The 18,774-nt window shown below is 35.4% G+C and overlaps 2 protein-coding genes across 3 annotated transcripts; both read left to right on the forward strand.

Moving 5' to 3' along the window:
* Positions 1-1,598: 1,598 nt before the first annotated feature.
* LOC103335832 (protein FLOURY 1-like) lies at positions 1,599-3,654 on the forward strand. Its single transcript, XM_008238865.2, has one exon. It carries the CDS (start codon positions 2,009-2,011, stop codon positions 2,969-2,971), a length of 963 nt encoding a protein of 320 aa, XP_008237087.2. The 5' UTR covers positions 1,599-2,008; the 3' UTR covers positions 2,972-3,654.
* A 636-nt stretch (positions 3,655-4,290) lies between these two features.
* On the forward strand, positions 4,291-18,456 carry LOC103335833 (methylmalonate-semialdehyde dehydrogenase [acylating], mitochondrial-like). 2 transcript variants are annotated; one of them, XM_008238867.3, is made up of 21 exons: positions 4,291-4,435; positions 8,392-8,433; positions 8,741-9,313; positions 9,944-10,038; positions 10,262-10,333; positions 10,416-10,577; positions 10,671-10,749; positions 10,824-10,978; positions 11,793-11,856; positions 13,072-13,151; positions 13,469-13,534; positions 14,398-14,448; positions 14,570-14,721; positions 16,265-16,355; positions 16,554-16,634; positions 17,389-17,466; positions 17,594-17,629; positions 17,721-17,764; positions 17,844-17,922; positions 18,016-18,106; positions 18,212-18,456. In XM_008238867.3, exons 3-21 carry the CDS (start codon positions 8,764-8,766, stop codon positions 18,280-18,282), a joined length of 2,097 nt encoding a protein of 698 aa, XP_008237089.2. In that variant the 5' UTR covers positions 4,291-4,435; positions 8,392-8,433; positions 8,741-8,763; the 3' UTR covers positions 18,283-18,456. The 2 variants fall into 2 exon arrangements, with proteins under 2 accessions (XP_008237089.2, XP_088911327.1); XM_089055201.1 differs by having other exon boundaries at positions 4,297-4,435; positions 8,679-9,313.
* Positions 18,457-18,774: the final 318 nt, after the last annotated feature.

Consider the following 18,774-nt stretch of genomic DNA (forward strand, 5'->3'; position numbering starts at 1 on the left):
ACACAAAAAACCAAGAAAAAAGCTGTACATTGGCCTTTTATATGATAAGATTAAAAGGTGTACACTAGCAAAAAACAAACACGAAAACACTAGTGCATGGGAACAAACTTGCAGAAACCAAAATTAACAAGAAATACTAGCCTTCATTTTAAGTCACAAACAACTACATAACATCTAAGCATTAATAAAAAGCAAAAGCAAAAGAAATTATTATATGTAACGTAAGTCATGGCAAGAGGAATAAGATTAAATAGTACTAAAATTACCAAAACTTGAAATTAATAAATAAGACATATTATTACATAAATATTACAACAATATCGTATTTGCTAGAAATAAATAAGATATATACACAAATAAGACATTGTCATATTAGTCATGGTATCTATTTTAGAAAAGAGATAATTGTAGTATTTTTCTTTTTTCTTGCGGCATAAGAAAGAAATAGTCATCACAGTATTTTAATTAATATAAGTAGAATTCTTCTGTTTTCTACTCTTTCTTTGGTTATACTTGAAGGAATCAAACCCTATATATTTCCTAATCTTAATCCATTATCCCGTTTTCTTTAGAAAAATTATGTGAATGATGAAATATTTCCTCATATTTATAATTTTCTGGAAATTTTAGGTGATCAGGGTGGGGTCTGTTTTTTTTTCTTTTCCTTTGCTCAATCTCCAAACATTAAGAATCATGAAATTGTACATCTCATCACAATTCAAAGAATGATGAGCCAAAAATGAGGAACCATATTACATCATCTACATATATGACTTCACGTTAGTATAAATATGGCAGGCGGCTCTGAGGGTGTGCAAGTGGTGCCACTGCACATAGTCCCCAATTTTTGAGGGCCCCGAAATTTTTTTACGTGTATATTATGTGTACTAATATTATAGGTATTATATATATACTTGAGTGTGCAGGAAAGTAACACAAGTGTGTATTTAGTTGAGTTGGAATTCATTCCTTTGATTTTAGTAGACAAGTTGGGTGCGAGTCCATATTGTGTCATTCAGAAGTTATATTTTTACATATCTACTCTCTTTTTTATTGTTAACAATAGAAAAAAAAAAAGAAATAAAATAAGCAAACATGTCAAAGAAGGGGAAAGCAATAGATGATGAATTTTAGTTATTAAAATTGTTTTATGGTGTCAAGTCATGGAATTTTATTTTTGTAAAATATTTTCATATTAGATTGAGAGTCGTTGTTTATGTTTCACACATAACTCTCAAAATCTCAAGACCGGTCACAAAAAAAAAAATTATCCATACCATACACACACGTAAGAGTAAGACACATCATATCAAGATCTCAAAATTAAATTCCAAAATAAGTGCTAAAACCCTTGTGGTTGGTTAGTGTACGTTAGATTATACATCTCTAGGTTGAGACAGACAGCCGTTAGGCGGCCATTAGCTGACACTCTATCTAACACAAACGTCCCTGGACTTGTCATCATTTACAGAAATGCCACAAAATTCGTAACGTACCAACGGTCCTCTCTGCAATAAGAGGGAGTGGGTGCTCTGCTGACATCTCTCTCTTCTCTCATGACTTTACCGAATCTACTGCTATAATTGTTATAATTGCGACATTTGTGACCGAAATTATATATAAATGGCACCCAAAAAAAAAGACAAACCCACAACATCCACATTGGTCTCATCATCTCTATTTTTGCCTTAACGAGTCCCCCTCTTCCTTCTTTTCTACGCCGTTTGTTTTCGATTTCCAATATCCCCAACTCAGCTCCTCACTGTTTAGTGCTTCTAAACTTTCTGGCTCTCTCGAGGGTAAGGCTTACTCTTACTTGGAAAGTAATTTTGGTGACTTTCAATTTAATCGTTTTTATAAGCAAAGAAGCAAAGAAAAGGTAAAATCCAGTTGGGTTTTGCATAAATTCTCTCTGAATTTCATAAAGGCCCTAGATTTCTTGCTTAAAATGAATGTATGAGTATAAATATCAAGGTTGGATTGGATTTGGGTGAGTTGGGAGAAGCAGATGCAGATTTTGGGTCAGTTTTGCTTGTTGGTTGTGTTTTGCTCTGTTTTTGAGATGGTTTTGCAGATTTTCTTGGGGATTTTGGGCATGGAGTGTGCTTCATGTATCAAGGTTTTGAGTCAGGGGAGTGATTTTGGATGTGGGTTTTTTATGTTTGGCCGTTTCTCACCAGTTTTCAATCTGTTGGGGCTGTTCTTGGTGTTTGTGTTGGGGTTCAAGGTTTTGCAAGTTGGCTGCCATGCCAAGTGTTTGATAGAATTTTTATGTGATTTTAGAGGGAAAGCAAGTGAAGTGAAAAATGGGTTTTGTTCAAAACGTGGTTTTGATGAAGTTTATGCTAAAAAATCGTTGGAGAATTCACAACCACTGAATGCAGATGGCTTGGCCTTCAGCAAAAAAATAAAGGCCAAAGCTGCTGCAGAAGATGAAGCTGATGATGTTGATGATGCTGCTGCTGCCGCTGCTGATGATGAGGGTGATGGTGATGAGGAGGAAAGTATTTGTTGCAATGAGGATGGAGAATTTGATGTTCTGGCATTGAGAAAATCAGTAAAGATGGAGCGGCGAAAGACGAACGAGGCTCGTGCCGAGCTTGAGAAGGAAAGGATGGCAGCTGCCTCTGCAGCTGAGGAAACAATGGCCATGATCTTGCGTCTTCAGAATGAGAAAAGTTGTATTGAAATCCAAGCCAATCAGTACCGTCGGATGGCTGAACAGAAGCAGCAGTATGATGAAGAAGTGATTCAATCGTTACAGTGGATTATAATGAAGCACGAATCCGAGAGGAGTCTATTGCAAGAGCAACTGACGCTGTGCAAACAAAAGCTGCAACAACATGCTGAGGTTGATGAAAGGCGTCAACCCGAAGATGGCGATCCAAGCGCGAACGATGGCATGGATGACATGTTTTACGTCGATTCACGGGAGAGACCACAGAACCACATTGTAGATTCGAATCTTTAATAAAACGAAAAATTATAATTATAACTCATCGTCTGTTGACGGTCCGTCTGTTCACAGAACTTAAACTGCCAAGTGCAGGGAAATCATCTTTCTCAAGAACAAAAGAAGAGTTGATATTCCGCTTCTTAGCACTCTTGGATTCAGTACGGTTAAGTTCGTCGTCTTGATGCAAGTTCTGTTGAACTTGTGACTCGACAGGAAAATAGGAATAAGGCTTCCCTTGTTCATCGTGCTGGATTTTTATTTACCTTGCAATAACCACGAATCAGAATCCCATATGCTATTACATCAGGCACCGAACCCCTTTCTATAGCACAATGAAACACAAGGGATGCTTTCTCCGTTAGTCCTCTCTTGCAAAGACCATCCATGATACACATGTTTCTGCTTGCAGCAACCATCAGTCAGTGTGCAATACGTTACAACATCAGGCAAGAACCCCTTCTTTAAGCTTCTCTCTTCATTTGGAGATTTGAGTATGAGATAAGAAACTGCAGAGCACATCCATGTAATCCTGCAAATGATTAAGTGTGTATCTTTTTTATATTGATTTGTGTTGATAATTATATGGTAATTAGTATTAAGATCCTGTGCTCACACCCAGTTCTAATGATGTAATGAGTGAATATATGTTTAAGAATTTCGAATATTAATCATCATTCTATGATTTAGAATTGTCCCAATCTATAATTTTTATGGTTGATCTAGAAGTTCCGTTTAATTATTTTTACACCAAATATTTTATGGTTGTCTCATTTTCACCGCGCCAAGCAGAAACCTGTTCTACAAAAACCTCATTTTGCAACTTGCAAACTACAGGACCACTTTCAAAAAATTAAAGGGAGTTGAGGGATGTTTGTTGGATTAGAACAATTTGCAAACTACAGGACCACATTCAATGCAATTGAAAATACAGAAACGAATGTAGAATTTTGTGAAAACTATTTTGGCCAAGATTTATTCTTACGTGAAATAAGATCAATCTCAGGTCCAAAAAAAAAATAGAATCACATCCATAGATTGTATAAGCAGCCATGAAAACGCACTATTGTGATTACCACATCAGCTTTTAACTTTTCAATCGAAGAACGTGTATTGATTAGATTTAAAATCGTTGGATCTCAAATTGATGAAATTGAAATATCAACGCTAATATTTTTTTTTTAAATTGCTTTCAGGAGCTAATTGAAAATATAGAAGATAAATTCTTTTTGTAGGGTCTAGTGAGCAATTTTTATGGTTGATCTAGAATTTCCGTTTAATTATTTTTACACCAAATATTTTTGGCCAAAAAGGCTCTTCACGAACGTCTCATTTTCACCGCGCCAAGCAGAAACCTCTTTTACAGAAACCTCATTTTGCAAACGGGTTGAGTTCATTTTATACGCAAATGGGTTGAACCAAACGCCATAAGCTTCGCCGGACGTTCGCCGCCGTCTATTCGCCGGCCGGCCTCTGTCGCCGGTGAGCCTATTTTCCTTCTCTGTAGCTCTATCTTCTGTTCGGTTCCCAAGAAACTCGGAAAAACAGGGAAAGTAAATCGTTAAGTTGAGTGTTATTTGATTTTTTAATAACAGTCGACTTAAGTTGGTTGAAATTTAATTCTTCTTGCACACTATAAGCAACTCTTTTATTTGATTTTTTTATATCTTCAAACCTTTTGATTTTCTTTTTTGTTCTTGATAAGTATTCTATAAGGGTTTGATGCATTTGACTTTAATTTGGGTGTACAAAAGGCATCGTTTATGCGTTCCTTTTCTTGAAAGAAGGAAGTAATTCTTGTTTGATTATGGATATTCTTCTAGTTCAGTTTACAGTAATCCATAGAATTGTTTGCAGGTTGGAAAATATAACAAAATTTGTGAAAGATGAATTGATATATGCCTGTGTTCACTATAGTTTTGGGTGTTCTAAATTTCCGGTGTCTTGCAAAGGAGTAAAGTTTCAAGTTGTCTGAGGTCCTAAGTGCAAAATGTGTATCCATGGAAAAAGCTCATGCTGTGGAGATCAAAATATATTGCAACATTTTCATCATAACTGTTGTAATCTATCTAGAATATTTGATGTACATTATGGAAAGTATGAAATGCTACAAAGCTGAAATTTAAGAAAACCATATCGACATGTGGGAAAAACTAGCCAGTTGAAGGTGTGAATAAGAATTCTTTTTTATGCCTTCCACTGTGTGAACAAGAGCACTCTAGTCTTCTCCTAATTGAAGGTATGGGGTTGCTAAGGACCATTTGGTTAGATGGGATTTGGTGGCCAAATTTAAGAGTGAAGGCGGACTTGGAGTGGGTTCTCTGAAGGAAAAGAATGAAGTTTTGCATGCTGAATGGTTGTGGCGTTTTCCATTGGAATCTAATTCCTTGTGGCATTTGGTGTGATTATTAGTAAATACGGGGTTGCTGGGAATGGGTGGGATGCCAATCCTGCTACCACGGGCTCCTTTTGTAATCCTTGGAAGGATATTTCATCTGGTTACCACTCATTTTTACAGTGTTGTAGGTTTGAGGTGGAAATGGGGATAGGGTGAGATTTTGGGAGGACAATTGGGCGAGGGAGGGGGTTTTGAAGGATCTTTTTCCCAGATTGTTTGCGCTGTCTTCGAAGCACTTTTTATGCATTTCTCGTTTCATTGACATTCAGGTGTTCCCGTATAATTGGGACTTCGGCTTTTGGAGGAATATGAATGAGAGGGAGTTAGCTGAGGTGATCAAGATGCTGGACATCCTTGACGGAATTAGATTGGATAGGAGATGGTGGGAGCTCGAGGGTTCAGGGTCTTTTTCGTGCAAATCTTTTTGTTCTTTTCTTCTCAACAATGGGATGGCGGAGGGCTTTCTTCCTTATTCTCTAATTTTGAAGGCCAAATCTCCTCCTAAGGTTCTCGTCTGGTTGGTGGCCCTTGGGAAAGTAAACACATCTGATCTTGTCCAAAGACGAAGACCATACATGTATTTGTCTCAACACTGGTGTGTTATATGCAAAATGAGTGTGGAAAACGTGGATCACCTTTTTTTACATTGCCCCTTTTCTTTAAGTCTTTGGTGGACCTTGTTGAGGGAGGTTAAGACTGTTTGGGTTATTCCAAAAGGTTGTTTTGATCTTCTCTGTTCCCATTTTGTCATTTCGGGCAGGGGAAAGGGTGCTTCAACCTTATGGGGTTGCTTGGTGCAGTCTGTATTTTGGAACATTTGGCTGGAGCATAACAAGAGGATTTTTGATGAGTATGAGGGAGCGGGTGTTGGTGAATTATGGGATAGAGTTAAATTCTGGGCAGCTCTATGGGCTTCTGTCACTTCAGATTTCGAAGACTATTCTTCCTCCACTATACTGAGGGATATGGCTGCTGCTGTGATGTGAAGTCTTTTTTTGCATCTTTTTTTCTTTGGGTCTTTCTGGTGTAGCAGTCTGTGTAGTTTGGCTGGTGTCTTTGTTTTTTTTTTTGGGAAATTTGCATAAATAACACCTGAACTTTTAGGCATGTGCGAAATTACCACCTGAACTTTTAATTTCTACTATTAATCACCTGCAGTTTATATAGTGTTGCAATGTACCACCTACGTCTAACTCCGTTAAACTTTCTGTTAAGTTTAATGGCATTTCGGTCAATTTCTTTTATAACTAAAATTTAGAATTTCTAAAAGTAATAGAATTATAACTATATATTTTTTATTCATGCATCTTCCAACACCAATACCAATTCTCCACCACTACCCAGTAGCTCCCTCCCCTCTGCACAAACCCTACTTTACACCTCTCTCTACCTCTCCCAATGTTTCCTTCCCCCGAATCCAACAAAATTTGGTGTAGGTTGTTGAAGAATTGAGTAATCAAAAGACAGATATGCTGTTTGGCATATGAACCTTCGACAAGAATTGAGAGTAATTGCAATATGGCTATAGAAGAATAAATATTCTTCTTTGGTGGAGAGAGAGAGAGAGAGAGAGAGAGAGAGAGAGAGAGAGAGAGAGAGATGAAGTAGGGTGTACGAAGACATTGCAGAGGGTTTTTTAGGGGAAGGGGAAGGGGAGGGCATGGCAGTGCTGCATTGGAGTTCGAAGGGATTAGCGAGGTTAGGTTTTTTATTTTTTTAAGTAATTTGTTTAATAAAATAATTATGTATGTATTAACAAATTTAAAAGTTCATGTGGTATTTATGCAAATTTCCCTTGTTTTTTTTAGTCTGTTTTTTCTGTTGTTGTTCATTTGGCTTGTGGATGCCTTATCCACTTGTGTGTTCCTTTTCATTTCTTTCAATAAATTTCGTTTCTATTAAAATAAAATAAAATTTGAAGGTACTCTGCCCGGGGCTGTTGAAGCTTTTAGTGTGTGCCACATCTGGTATAAGGTGTGGCTAAATACATTGTTGGTACAATAGATCAGTTTGACAATTGAAATGCATAACTAGGAACCTGCAAATAGAAATTGTCCTGTAAATATTAAGTGATAAAAATTTAAATGTTGAGTAATATAAGCTGCAAGTAAATTATTTGATATCATAAAATTGATGTTCTAACAACTAGTTCTTGGTCTAGTGAGTTTTCTCTTCACAATGTTGGAAGAGCTCCCAGCTTCAATTTCCCCCTCCCTCATTGATAAAAAAGAATTGATGTTCTAATTTGAGAGTAAATCAAGTAAATCTTACAAAATTCAGATGTGTTGTTAGTATTAGCAGTGATTATATGCAGAAAGGTGGAAGCTTAAAACCTGAAATCTCTGGTGAAAAGAAAGAAGAAAGATTTCTTAGTAGGAAGGCCAATCACATTAGTAGGGGCTTTAGATGATTTTTTTTTTTTTTGTTATGTTGTCCCTGTAAATTTGTGCGCTTCTTCTCCACATAAACGTAAAAATGGAACATTCATCAATTGACAGCCTACTGATGGATGTTTCAACTTTCATTTGTACTTTTTTGGCTGGCTTAATAAAGTCACTCCTTCCCTTAAATAAAAGAGCAAGATGTTTCTATACATATAACTAAAATTCAGGACGTGCTCCAGATATTGAGTTCTTAGTTGATTTTATTTGGTTGTTTTTGTTTATGTGGACTCCTTGTTCACCTTCAATGTAAATATACTTCTGTATCAATAATTTACTTTTCAGTTTCCCCTAAAAGAACATAATTTCTAAATGGTAAATTGTGATTGAAGCGCGAGAGCTAATATAGCTTCCTTTGTTTATTACATTAGATCAACCTTTATAATTGGTTGAAGTAGATTCGATTAATACCTTTTTGTCTGTGTTCTAAATGTCCTCCTTTTTTATCCTTTCAAATTTTGAATAAAAATGTTTCTATTAAAAAAAAAAGAAAAAAGAAAAAAGAACAGTATGGGAATTAGCTGATTGAAAAGTAGAACCTGAGTTATTTGACGCTGTGTTCTTTCTTTCTTTCTTTCTTTCTTGCTTTTTTCTTGCAGGAAATGAAATGTTTGAGGAGAATATTCAGGCAATTGTATGAGGTGAATATCCTTTTACTTTTTCTGTAGTTATGCATCTCACATTACTTTTATGACAATCTGACATTAGAGAGGCATGGATAGTCAGTATGGAAATCCAAAATCCGAATTTACTTTTAAAAATAAATCCTCTCTGCTTTTTGTGAAGGAGCCATATCGCAATGCATGAGTATGAGTCACTGAATTCAACTTTTACACTGGATATGGGACACTGAATTTTGTTAGTAATAAAATTTTGTTTCTTATAGGAAAAAAAGAAGCAAGAAACATATGATACATGAGTGATGATGATAAGGATGTTTCGATGCAGGTTTTGTCTTCCAGTTATTAAAGATGGACCTTCAGATATGCACAGAGTTAGATGATCCACCACAGATGCTTCCACCTCCACCTGGAACTTTTGTGGATCGTGACGAACTCATTCAACATGTTGGGGACTTTGCTGTATCACAGGGATATGTTGTAACTATCAAGCAGTCTAAGAGGGATAGAGTAGTTATCCTTGGCTGTGACAGAGGAGGTGTTTATCGTAACAGGCAGAAACATATTGATGAGTCCTCCAGTGAACATAGCCGCAGGAAAAAAACAGGTTCTCGGCTGACAAATTGTCCTTTTGAGGCTGTAGGTAAAAAGGATGATGGCTTGTGGGTACTTACCATAAAAAATGGAACACACAACCATGAACCCTTGAAGGACATTTCAGAACATCCCTCTGCTCGTCGTTTCTCTGAGAGAGAAGTTTTACTAATTAAAGAGATGACAGAATCTGGATTAAAACCTCGCCAAATTCTAAAGAGATTAAGACAAAGCAATCCGGATCTTTTATCAACTCCGAAGCATGTTTATAATGTTAAAGCAAAGCTTCGACAAGGAAATGTGGCAGGTAGAGACCTTTATTTGAGGAAGTATATAAAGAGTCTTTAATTGACTGCTAAGTTTTAATCTGCTCTCACTCTCTCAAAGGTAAAAGGAAAAATAAAAGAATAACCGCCTAATTATCATTAGTGAACCATCAGCCACGATGTCCTTCATAGTTTACAATCAGATCTAGCATATCTCTTTGGGTTGTAGGTTCATGAGTTTGTTGTTGATATCATATGGGTTGCATGTGATTTAGTTGTTTGGTAGTTTTGGTATGACTAGCCAAGATTTATTCAGAATTTTGGCGCTTTTATATACTCAGTCAAGAACTATTGTCCAGCTTGAAGGGGAGTGTCGATGTAGGCTATAAACAGTCTTATGTTTAGAGATGATTGAGCTAACTTGCTGATATGGTTTAGCTAATTTAGGGCTACTGATGATCTAAATTAGTTGATTTGATTGAGCAGATTTAGATATTTTCAGGGCTAATCTGTAGGAATTTTCATTGACTTTTCGTTATGTATTGAGCTGACTTGGTTGATTTGGATGATTGATAAATATGATCCCCTCTTCTCCCTTTCTTAAAATTTCTTTTCAACAAAAAGAAATGATTCGGTTTCCTTACAGTGGGTGATTGCATGTTGTGTTTCAGTTAGAAACTTCAAGTCTTTGAGCACGCAGAAATCTTTTGTAAGAAACAATTACTCTGCGGTTACGGAACCATCTTGGAGGCAGTGCAACCCCCAGGTAAGCTAGATGTTATTCAATACAGGGCCACTCAACATAGTTAACTTTTCGTTTCAAAGTCCTATTATCCCAACTACTTATGAGACTGATACATGATGATACATGCATAAGGAATTATTGGCGTTATTCTCTCTCTCTCTCTCTCTCTCTCTCTCTCAGTATAAATATATATTGTCAGTGGGTGCTATATGATTCCACATGAAATTTCTTTGTTGTAAAACAGAGAGTTCCCAATCTCATAGGAGGCAGATTTGTTGATTCACAGTCATTTACCTCCATCGATGTTCTAAACCCTGTAAGTGCGAAAACACAAACACTTCCTTTTCATTTGTCTATGTGAAGTTAACTTTTTGGTAACTATGTCTTTTATTTGGCAGGCAACGCAGGAAGTTGTTTCACAAGTTCCTTTAACAACAAATGAGGAGTTCAAAGCTGCAGTGTTTTCAGCAAAACGTGCTTTTCCATTGTGGCGAAATACTCCTATTACTACTCGTCAGCGCATTATGTTTAAGTTCCAAGAGCTAATTCGGAGAGACATTGTAAAATTTATGTTATGATTACATAATTTAAGTTTAAATATTTAGGTTAAATAAAGTTTCTATTAATGGGAGCTATAACAATTTTTGTCCTAGGATAAGCTTGCTATGTGCATTACAAGTGAACATGGAAAAGCATTGAAGGATGCATACGGTGATGTGTTACGCGGGCTAGGTCAGTGGTTTGAATTATAAAACCCTTACTTGGTCCTGGTAACCTCCTGTAAGTTTTTTAATATCCTTTTGCAGAGGTGGTGGAACATGCTTGTGGACTGGCAACGCTGCAGATGGGGGAATTTGTTTCCAATGTAACCAATGGAGTTGATAGCTATAGCATTAGAGAGCCACTCGGTGTTTGTGCTGGGATTTGCCCTTTTGACTTTCCAGCCATGATTCCCTTATGGGTAAGCTTGCTAAACTTTAATTTGTTTTTTCTTTTCTGGTTAGTTTTGGGCTATCGTTTTGATCTAGAGACATGCTTAATTAGGTGATTAGTAATGGTGCTGATTTTTCTCATTATCTTTTAAATGAGACAACTAATTGTTGTCATGACGGTGATTACACAACAGATTGAGTAAAAATATGGCTGCGTTTTTCTATAGAATTCTCTTATTCTACTGCATGCATGCTTTAGTTGGATCTCTGGTACTCAATACACTTCTTTTAACTTCATGATTTGCTTGATGCCATCATGTCAAACCTCCCATTGATTCAGCCCGCAATTAATTTTATAAAGTCTTTTTATGCTCTCAGTTCAGTCCCCATTTGATGTTGTAGGGTACGCCATACCCTTTGTTTTGGGATATATATTCCCTTACTTTTGATCTACAGTGTTGGCTCCTTGTATTTAAACACAAGACTAGAAGGAATGCAAATGTGCACAAATTAAAAAGCTTACACATTATGGTGCAACAATTATGAGCTTGCAGAACACAGAGCACAGATGCATGATGCATAGATGTTGAACAAAAAACCTGTGTGGGCAAATGCACTCAAACAGTTCCTGCTGTGATAAGTTGGAAACTTATTTTAGCTATTTCCAATTTTCCATTAAACTAATTGTTATTGTTAAGTTTTGTATTTTAATCGTGTTCGTGCAAAGGTTAGGATCTTACATAGTGCAAGGAAGACTTTTTGTTGCAAAAATAAAAGAAAGAGAAAAGTTTGATTTAATTTTAAAAAGTATTTTCTTTAAGTTCATGCACCTTTTATGTGCAGATGTTCCCTATTGCAGTCACATGTGGCAATACATTTATTCTAAAGCCATCAGAGAAGGATCCAGGTGATTGCCAAAACCATCCTAGTAATGTGATTTGAATTTTACAGCTTTTGCTCCTTAGAATTATAATGCATTAAATTTAACTCTTTTTTCTTTCTTAATTTGTAATTTGTATTTTTTTTGGGGTTTTAAATGATATTGGTAGGGATTTTGTTGCAATTTTCAAACTAGAGATAATAGGGACATGGATTTTTCCTAAAAACCTACTGTACATATTCAAAACTCATGTGGGTAAGTATTCTTATATCAGTACTCTTCAGCCAATTTACATCCCATAGTGAAATTCCAAGTGGAAGCCAATTCAAGAATTAACCTAAAACCACAATGACATGGGAGAGCTTGTGAATACATTATATGTGCACATATTTTATATATAATATACCTTCATGTTGTTTAGCTTTGGTCTGGTTGTGATTTAATTTTGTCTGTAGAATTGTTTTGTAGTTTTGATGTGGACTCCATATCCGCAGTTTTGCGCTTTTTTGAGACGATCATTAAAATTTGTATCCTTTCAGTATATATACATATGTATTTTTATTTAACTCCATGACTTATCCTCTATGTTAGTATCCAGGATACATAACAACGCTTTTTGTTGCGTAATGATGCTTACTTTATATGTATTGGCTGGTTCAAGTTCAACTGAACATAAAGACACACACCTCATATGAACTGGCCACTACCATGATCAGGTTTATCAGTCCATTGTTGAACCAACCGGTTCATTATTTTTGACCAATTCTGATATGATAAAAACTGGCCAACCTACTGGTTCTCAGTTATTCTGGTCAGATCGGTTAATCTGCTTGGACTGATCAGTCTTAGTTGGTAATTTGGAAAGGACAACGGTTGGCTTCTTCTTGTATCTCCTAATTGTCTAATGTGGGTGTATTTTTTTTCCCTCAAGGGATTGTCTTTCTTTGGTCTATACTGTAGATGATTATTGCATGTTGGTGATCATTGGAGGTTGGGGCCTTTGGTATTCTTCCTCCTCATATCTCCCTCAATTTGTTTATATTTTTTCCCTCATTTTTTCTTCTTTTTGTTCTATTCACTTTAAGTAAAGTATTGCAAATTAAAACAATTGGGATTATGGTTGCCTCTAATGCCTTTTTCTCCCTTTAAACACTAGGACTTTTTGACACCTACTTATTGGTTCACTACAGGTGCATATGTTTGTGCTTAAAAAGAAGTGACGTATTCTGTTGTGTTTTTCAGGGGCTTCTGTGATGCTTGCAGAATTAGCAACTGAGGCTGGTTTACCTAATGGTGTGCTAAATATTGTCCATGGCACTGATGTAAGCTTTTAACAGTTATTTATCAGCTTCTTCTGAGTCCATTAAACCATTTGAAATTGCCCCACATGTTTGATGCTGTAACTATTTAGTAAATCATGTAGTTTTTTTTTCAATTGAATGTCAGACAAACGAATCCACTTCTGTTTGGCCCATGTCATTTGCGTTATATTCACTTTTCTTCTTGTCTTAATCCAGAAGTTTTAACTTTTAACTGGAGTTGGACTTATTCTGTTTTATTGATTCAACATTCCTTAGCAATTAATGTGTCCTTATTCCGCTGTAAAATTTGACATTATTTAAACTTTGATTCGGAGCAGGATATTCTCAATGCTATTTCTGATGATGATGATATTAAAGCTATCTCATTTGTTGGACCGAATGCAGTAAGTTATTCCTCAATTGAACTACTGTTACGAGTTGCAGTTTTCTTATGTTTATATGAAAAGTATTACAAGTGTTAAACATCTGTGATTTATATGTCCTTTTTGCCTTCTCCTATTTGGTTTATAAGTTTGCATTTGATCTAGTGGTAGAAAATAATGACCTTTTAATTGTAGTGAGGTGATGTAGCTAAACATGGTGGATGTGTAGCCACATGAAGGTAAGCTCGAATTGTAATATGTGTCCAACTTTTAAGGTCACAGCCAATAATTTATAGAGATGTACTATAAGGAGCTTTATTTCACTATGGATCAATGTTTCAAAAACATGGATCGTTCATCATCCTGGAAGAATGATTTCATGTCAGGGATCATTCGTTCGACCATGAGTTAATGATAGAATAAAATAATATTTAATATCATAGATGAAATAATTCTCAAATTTTGTACTAAAATTTGAGTTAGTAAGTTGCACACCCTTAGGTTTAGTGAAATTCCAGAAACTTATCTTAAGCAAGTCCTTTAGATTACGTACCATGCACAGTACACCTTCATGCAGGTTCTTTTTGATTATGTATCCTAACTTGACATCTAGCAACCCCTATAGGAATATTTGATTTTGACATGATAATTCATTTGACTGTAATGTTTCATTCTTTGTTTTGTATATCTCAGCTTTAGTTACTCTTTGTTTTCTTTGTTTCCTGTTCGGAATAGTATTTTGATGCTATACACATTATAGTAGAAACATTCGGTTTTTTAGCTTTGTGATCTCAAAATTCTCGTGTCTTATTTTCTCTTTTTATTGCATTTTCACTTGGGCTTACTTTTCATGTTTCATCGTTTCCTCTTCAAAATTTTGAAAGGCTGGTGCTTACATATATTCACGAGCATTGGCTACAGGGAAACGCATTCAGGTAATTTCAAGCATTTCCTTCGTAACAAACCTAATATTCGTACTATGAGCAATGTGGTTGCACTTTTACCAATGCAGTAGTTGAAGTCAATGTAAATTGGCTGGTTGACTATTGTCTTCAGTCCAATGTTGGGGCCAAAAATCGTGCAGTTGTTCTGCCTGACGCAAGCATGGATGCTACTTTGAATGCTCTAGTTGCTGCTGGTTTTGGTGCTGCAGGACAAAAGTGTATGGCACTCAGTACAGTTGTTTTTGTTGGAGGCATAAGTCTATGGTATTGCATTTTTGCCCCTTATTCAATGTTCAGACTTCCTTAATCCTGGTATTTTTGAGTTATATCTATTGAAGGTTAAACACTGTAGACATAGCAATGCTGGGAATGAGTTATTTCACCTCTATGTGCACTTTGGATACAGAAGGAAGAATAGAAAGATAGACTAATATGGTTTTATAGGGTTTCTGACATATGGTAGTCAGATGGAACCCATACTTAGAACACGCAAATACCTACTATACTTTTTTAACCTGTACTGTAGATTCAAGGTGTTTGCATGCCCATGAAATGATAAAATCAGCAAGACTGTAGAAGAACCTTATCTGGATCAGGATTCTGGTAGTGTGTGGATGTTGCTTCAATATTGTCATCGTTTTTGCTTTTTTAGAGATGTTATGATTCTATTAAGCAGTGTATGATTGATCATATGAAGGAAGGAGGTGCATGTCTTATTATTTTTATTAATTTTTTTGAAAAGAGAGTTCGTGTCTTATTCATTACTTGCCTTTAATAAGTGATGAAACTATTCTCTTTTACTGAAATTTTTGAATTCGTTTCAGTGTTTATTGGAAACAATCTTGAATTTAGAAAACTATTTCAGAAAGTTAGTTGTGTTTCCTACAATCCATTTAGAATTGGATGTGCTCAATATGCAGTATTTATCACTAGTATTTCATTTCCCAAAAAAAGAATTATGTTTTGTATTACTGAGCTGCAGTTACTCCCTATTAATGTAAACGAGACTGCCTGCATTTAATTTGTGTCAATTTAGTGTATTTCCTAGTAACAGCATTACTGAATAGTCTGTTGGAAGCCAACTTCAGTACTCTTTTTGTTTTTTTTAATTGCATTTGTTGAATCCCATTTCTGATATACATTTGTTTTATATAAATATTTGCTGTGTAAATTTCTAAAAATAACATAGTTCAACTCTACTACTTGGTTGAAAAAAGAGTAATGCCTCATTGTAATTTGTGTATACTTAATTGATTTTGTAACGCCAAATGGACTAACTATTCTTTATGCAACCCAATTTTGATGATATTCCATATCTCATTAATAAATCTAGTCTGAGATTAGTGTGCATGACCGAAATCTAGTTTGAAAGTACTGTATATGGTTGACCTCTAAGAGTTTAATTTCCTTAACCTCAGGGGCTACTAAACATAGGTTTGTGGTGGTAGAACTAGGCCAGTTTTCAACTGTGATGGGATCTCCCAATGCCCATACTTAGGGTGGAAGTATCCGGAGAACAAAAAGAAAAGAATAAACATGAAAAGAATAGTGGATCTAATTTGTTATGCATGTCAAATTCCTATTAATACTCTTCTGAAGGTGTGCAAATCAAAATTTAAAATAAAGAAAGTTTATATTTGAGTTTCTTAGGTATGCGACTTTGTTGAATTAATGTATAAGAAATATGTGTCTGTTTATTGTGCGTAATGTCCCTGTGCATGTGTGAGTAGCATGTCAGAATTAATTTGGTTGATAAATATCAAATAATTCGGTAAAGAGGGTTTTGTTAATGTTATGACCTTTCCAGGGAGGATAAACTAGTGGAGCGTGCCAAAGCACTTAAGGTTAATGCTGGAACAGAACCAGATGTAGACCTTGGTCCAGTGATTAGCAAGCAGGTTTAGATGATTCATACCTTTCACAGATTACTTTACATAATTCATACCTTATATACGTGTTGTACTATATAAGTGAAACAAATTTGGGGTCATTTCTTTGCAGCATGATTGAGATTTTTTTGGAAAGATCGGATGCTTATAGTGTTGCGTCTGGCTCATTATCAGTTCCTAATTACCTGTATTCTTCATTATTTACAGGCGAAGGAACAGATTTGCAGATTGATTCAGACAGCTGTTGAAAGTGGTGCAAAACTGGTGCTTGATGGTAGAAACATTGTGGTAAAGTTTTTTTTATTCTCTCTTAGATTACACCATGTTTAGTGCAATTTTGTTGTGCTCAGTGCTCCAAGAAAGAGTAATGTGAGGCAGTCTATTATTGGTGAGATAAGGCTTAAACCTTCTAGAATTGATTTTTTTTTTTTAAATAATTAAATAGTATAAAATAATTGAAAAGAGCCACTGATCATTATTCAAGCACAGTAATCAATTAAAAAAATGTATAATATTTTTATAACCAGTCACTAAAAAGTATCAATCTCACCTAGGAAAAGAATAAAGACAGATGAAAAAGAGTATGTCATACATGATTGCCGCTTGAAAGGCTGACGAATCCACTTTGTCATACATGGCCACATGGATATTTTATCTGAAATACGAATTCATTTTTTCTTAACAGAATGTAAAGTAGTTTTAGCATGCATTGAAGAATTGTGGCACAACCAAACTTTGGGGTGGGGGTTTCCATTTAAGGGTTGGTTATACCATTTTTTAATATAACTTGAATTCAGTTTTATATTACTTCTTGCCATGGGTGTTGCTCTTTTGGTCAATGCTATATCACTAATTTTGTCTCAAGTTTTGCAAAATATCAGTGGTTAAATATATGAACATTTCTTTCTTTCTTTTCTATTTTTGTTTTTGCATTTGCATTTACATTGCTGATTTTCTATTATGGTTAAGAATTGGTTGTTTGCAATGTATTTTAGGGGCTCTAGCTGTTCTAATTTTGAATTATTGATTTGTTAAAAAATAGGTTCCAGGGTATGAGCGTGGAAACTTCATTGGTCCCACCATCTTATCTGATGTTACCGCTGACATGGAGTGTTATAAGGTGTCTTCATATTATTTGTTTGAAAAAAAAAAAAAACAGAAGATACCTACTGATTTTTCAGTTGAAGACTTGAACTTTCAATTAGTCTTGATCTCCTAGTCCAATATTAACACGTTATGTTGTGCAGGAGGAAATTTTTGGCCCGGTTCTTCTTTGTATGCAGGTTGATATTTGTAGCTCTTGTTCCTTAATTGACAAATTGGTTGTGTAGTCATGTCAGAATGGATTAAAATTTTAATCTTTCTGATTGCCAGGCTGACAGCATCGAAGAGGCTATAAACATCGTCAACAAAAATAAGTATTTCCAAACAGAGAAACTCTCTTGATTTCCATAGTGGTACCAGAACCTTTAAAACTTATATCTCCTTGTCTCATAGATATGGCAATGGAGCTTCTATTTTTACGACATCTGGTGTGGCTGCAAGAAAATTCCAGACTGAGATTGAAGTTGGCCAGGTAATGAAAGTTGATATTAATTATTGGCTGTGGTACATTTGATTGAATGTAACTTCTATTTAATTTGATTTGATTTGAACTGGATTTGGTCAGGTCGGCATAAATGTTCCTATATCAGTTCCATATCCCTTTTCCTTGTTTACTAGCTCCAGGCCATCTTTTGCTGGTGATCTTAGTTTTGATGGTAAATTATACGCCCCTACTTACTAGAGGCAATTATGTTGAGTAAATTAGATAGAGAAGTTTTAAAAACTCTCTGAAATTCAAGCTAGAGATTTTTGAACCTCAGGCAAAGCTGGACTTCAATTTTACACCCAGATCAAGACTGTGACTCAACAATGGAAGGATTTACCGGAGTGACGGAGCCACCCTGTTAAGGTCGATTTCATAGAGGATGTTGGACATTGATTTGGGACTCATATTTTAGTCCATATGGGATCTTATTATTACCAAGCCAGAATGTCTTATTGATAAATGTCTATCTGTACATAGATGTCTTTATAATTAAATTATATTTTAGAGTTTACTAAAAAATATATATATATTAGAGTTAAAGAGTGGATCAATAAGGACAAGGTTCAACAGCAGTCTCGTTTTCAATCATGGTTGTTGGTTTCTTATCTCCTTTGTTTGGTTCGTAACATGACAATGGCTCCTATGTCATGAATCATGATCCTGAAATAATGTTTCACAAAGGTTTTTGTAGAATTAGATGACATTCACTAACATGATTTTTTTTCTTTTCCTGTATCCATATAATAATGCGGTTGGTAAATTTTATAGAGATTTTCTATTTAAACCCCACACTTCTTTTTGTTCACCTCAATACTTAAATCATTAAAGCTGTAAGTT

The sequence above is a fragment of the Prunus mume genome, linkage group LG6, assembly GCF_029339155.1.
Source record: "Prunus mume cultivar Tortuosa linkage group LG6, ASM2933915v1, whole genome shotgun sequence".
NCBI lineage: Eukaryota > Viridiplantae > Streptophyta > Magnoliopsida > Rosales > Rosaceae > Prunus > Prunus mume.

Excerpts from the sequence above, each read along its gene's own strand:
- LOC103335832 (XM_008238865.2), top strand. The coding sequence starts at position 2,009 with ATGCAGATTTTGGGTCAGTTTTGCTTGTTGGTTGTGTTTTGCTCTGTT.
- LOC103335833 (XM_008238867.3), top strand. The coding sequence starts at position 8,764 with ATGGACCTTCAGATATGCACAGAGTTAGATGATCCACCACAGATGCTT. Across the intron at positions 13,152-13,468 it reads ATATTGTCCATGGCACTGAT|GATATTCTCAATGCTATTTC; the intron begins GTAAGCTTTTAA and ends GATTCGGAGCAG. Across the intron at positions 16,356-16,553 it reads GTCCAGTGATTAGCAAGCAG|GCGAAGGAACAGATTTGCAG; the intron begins GTTTAGATGATT and ends CATTATTTACAG.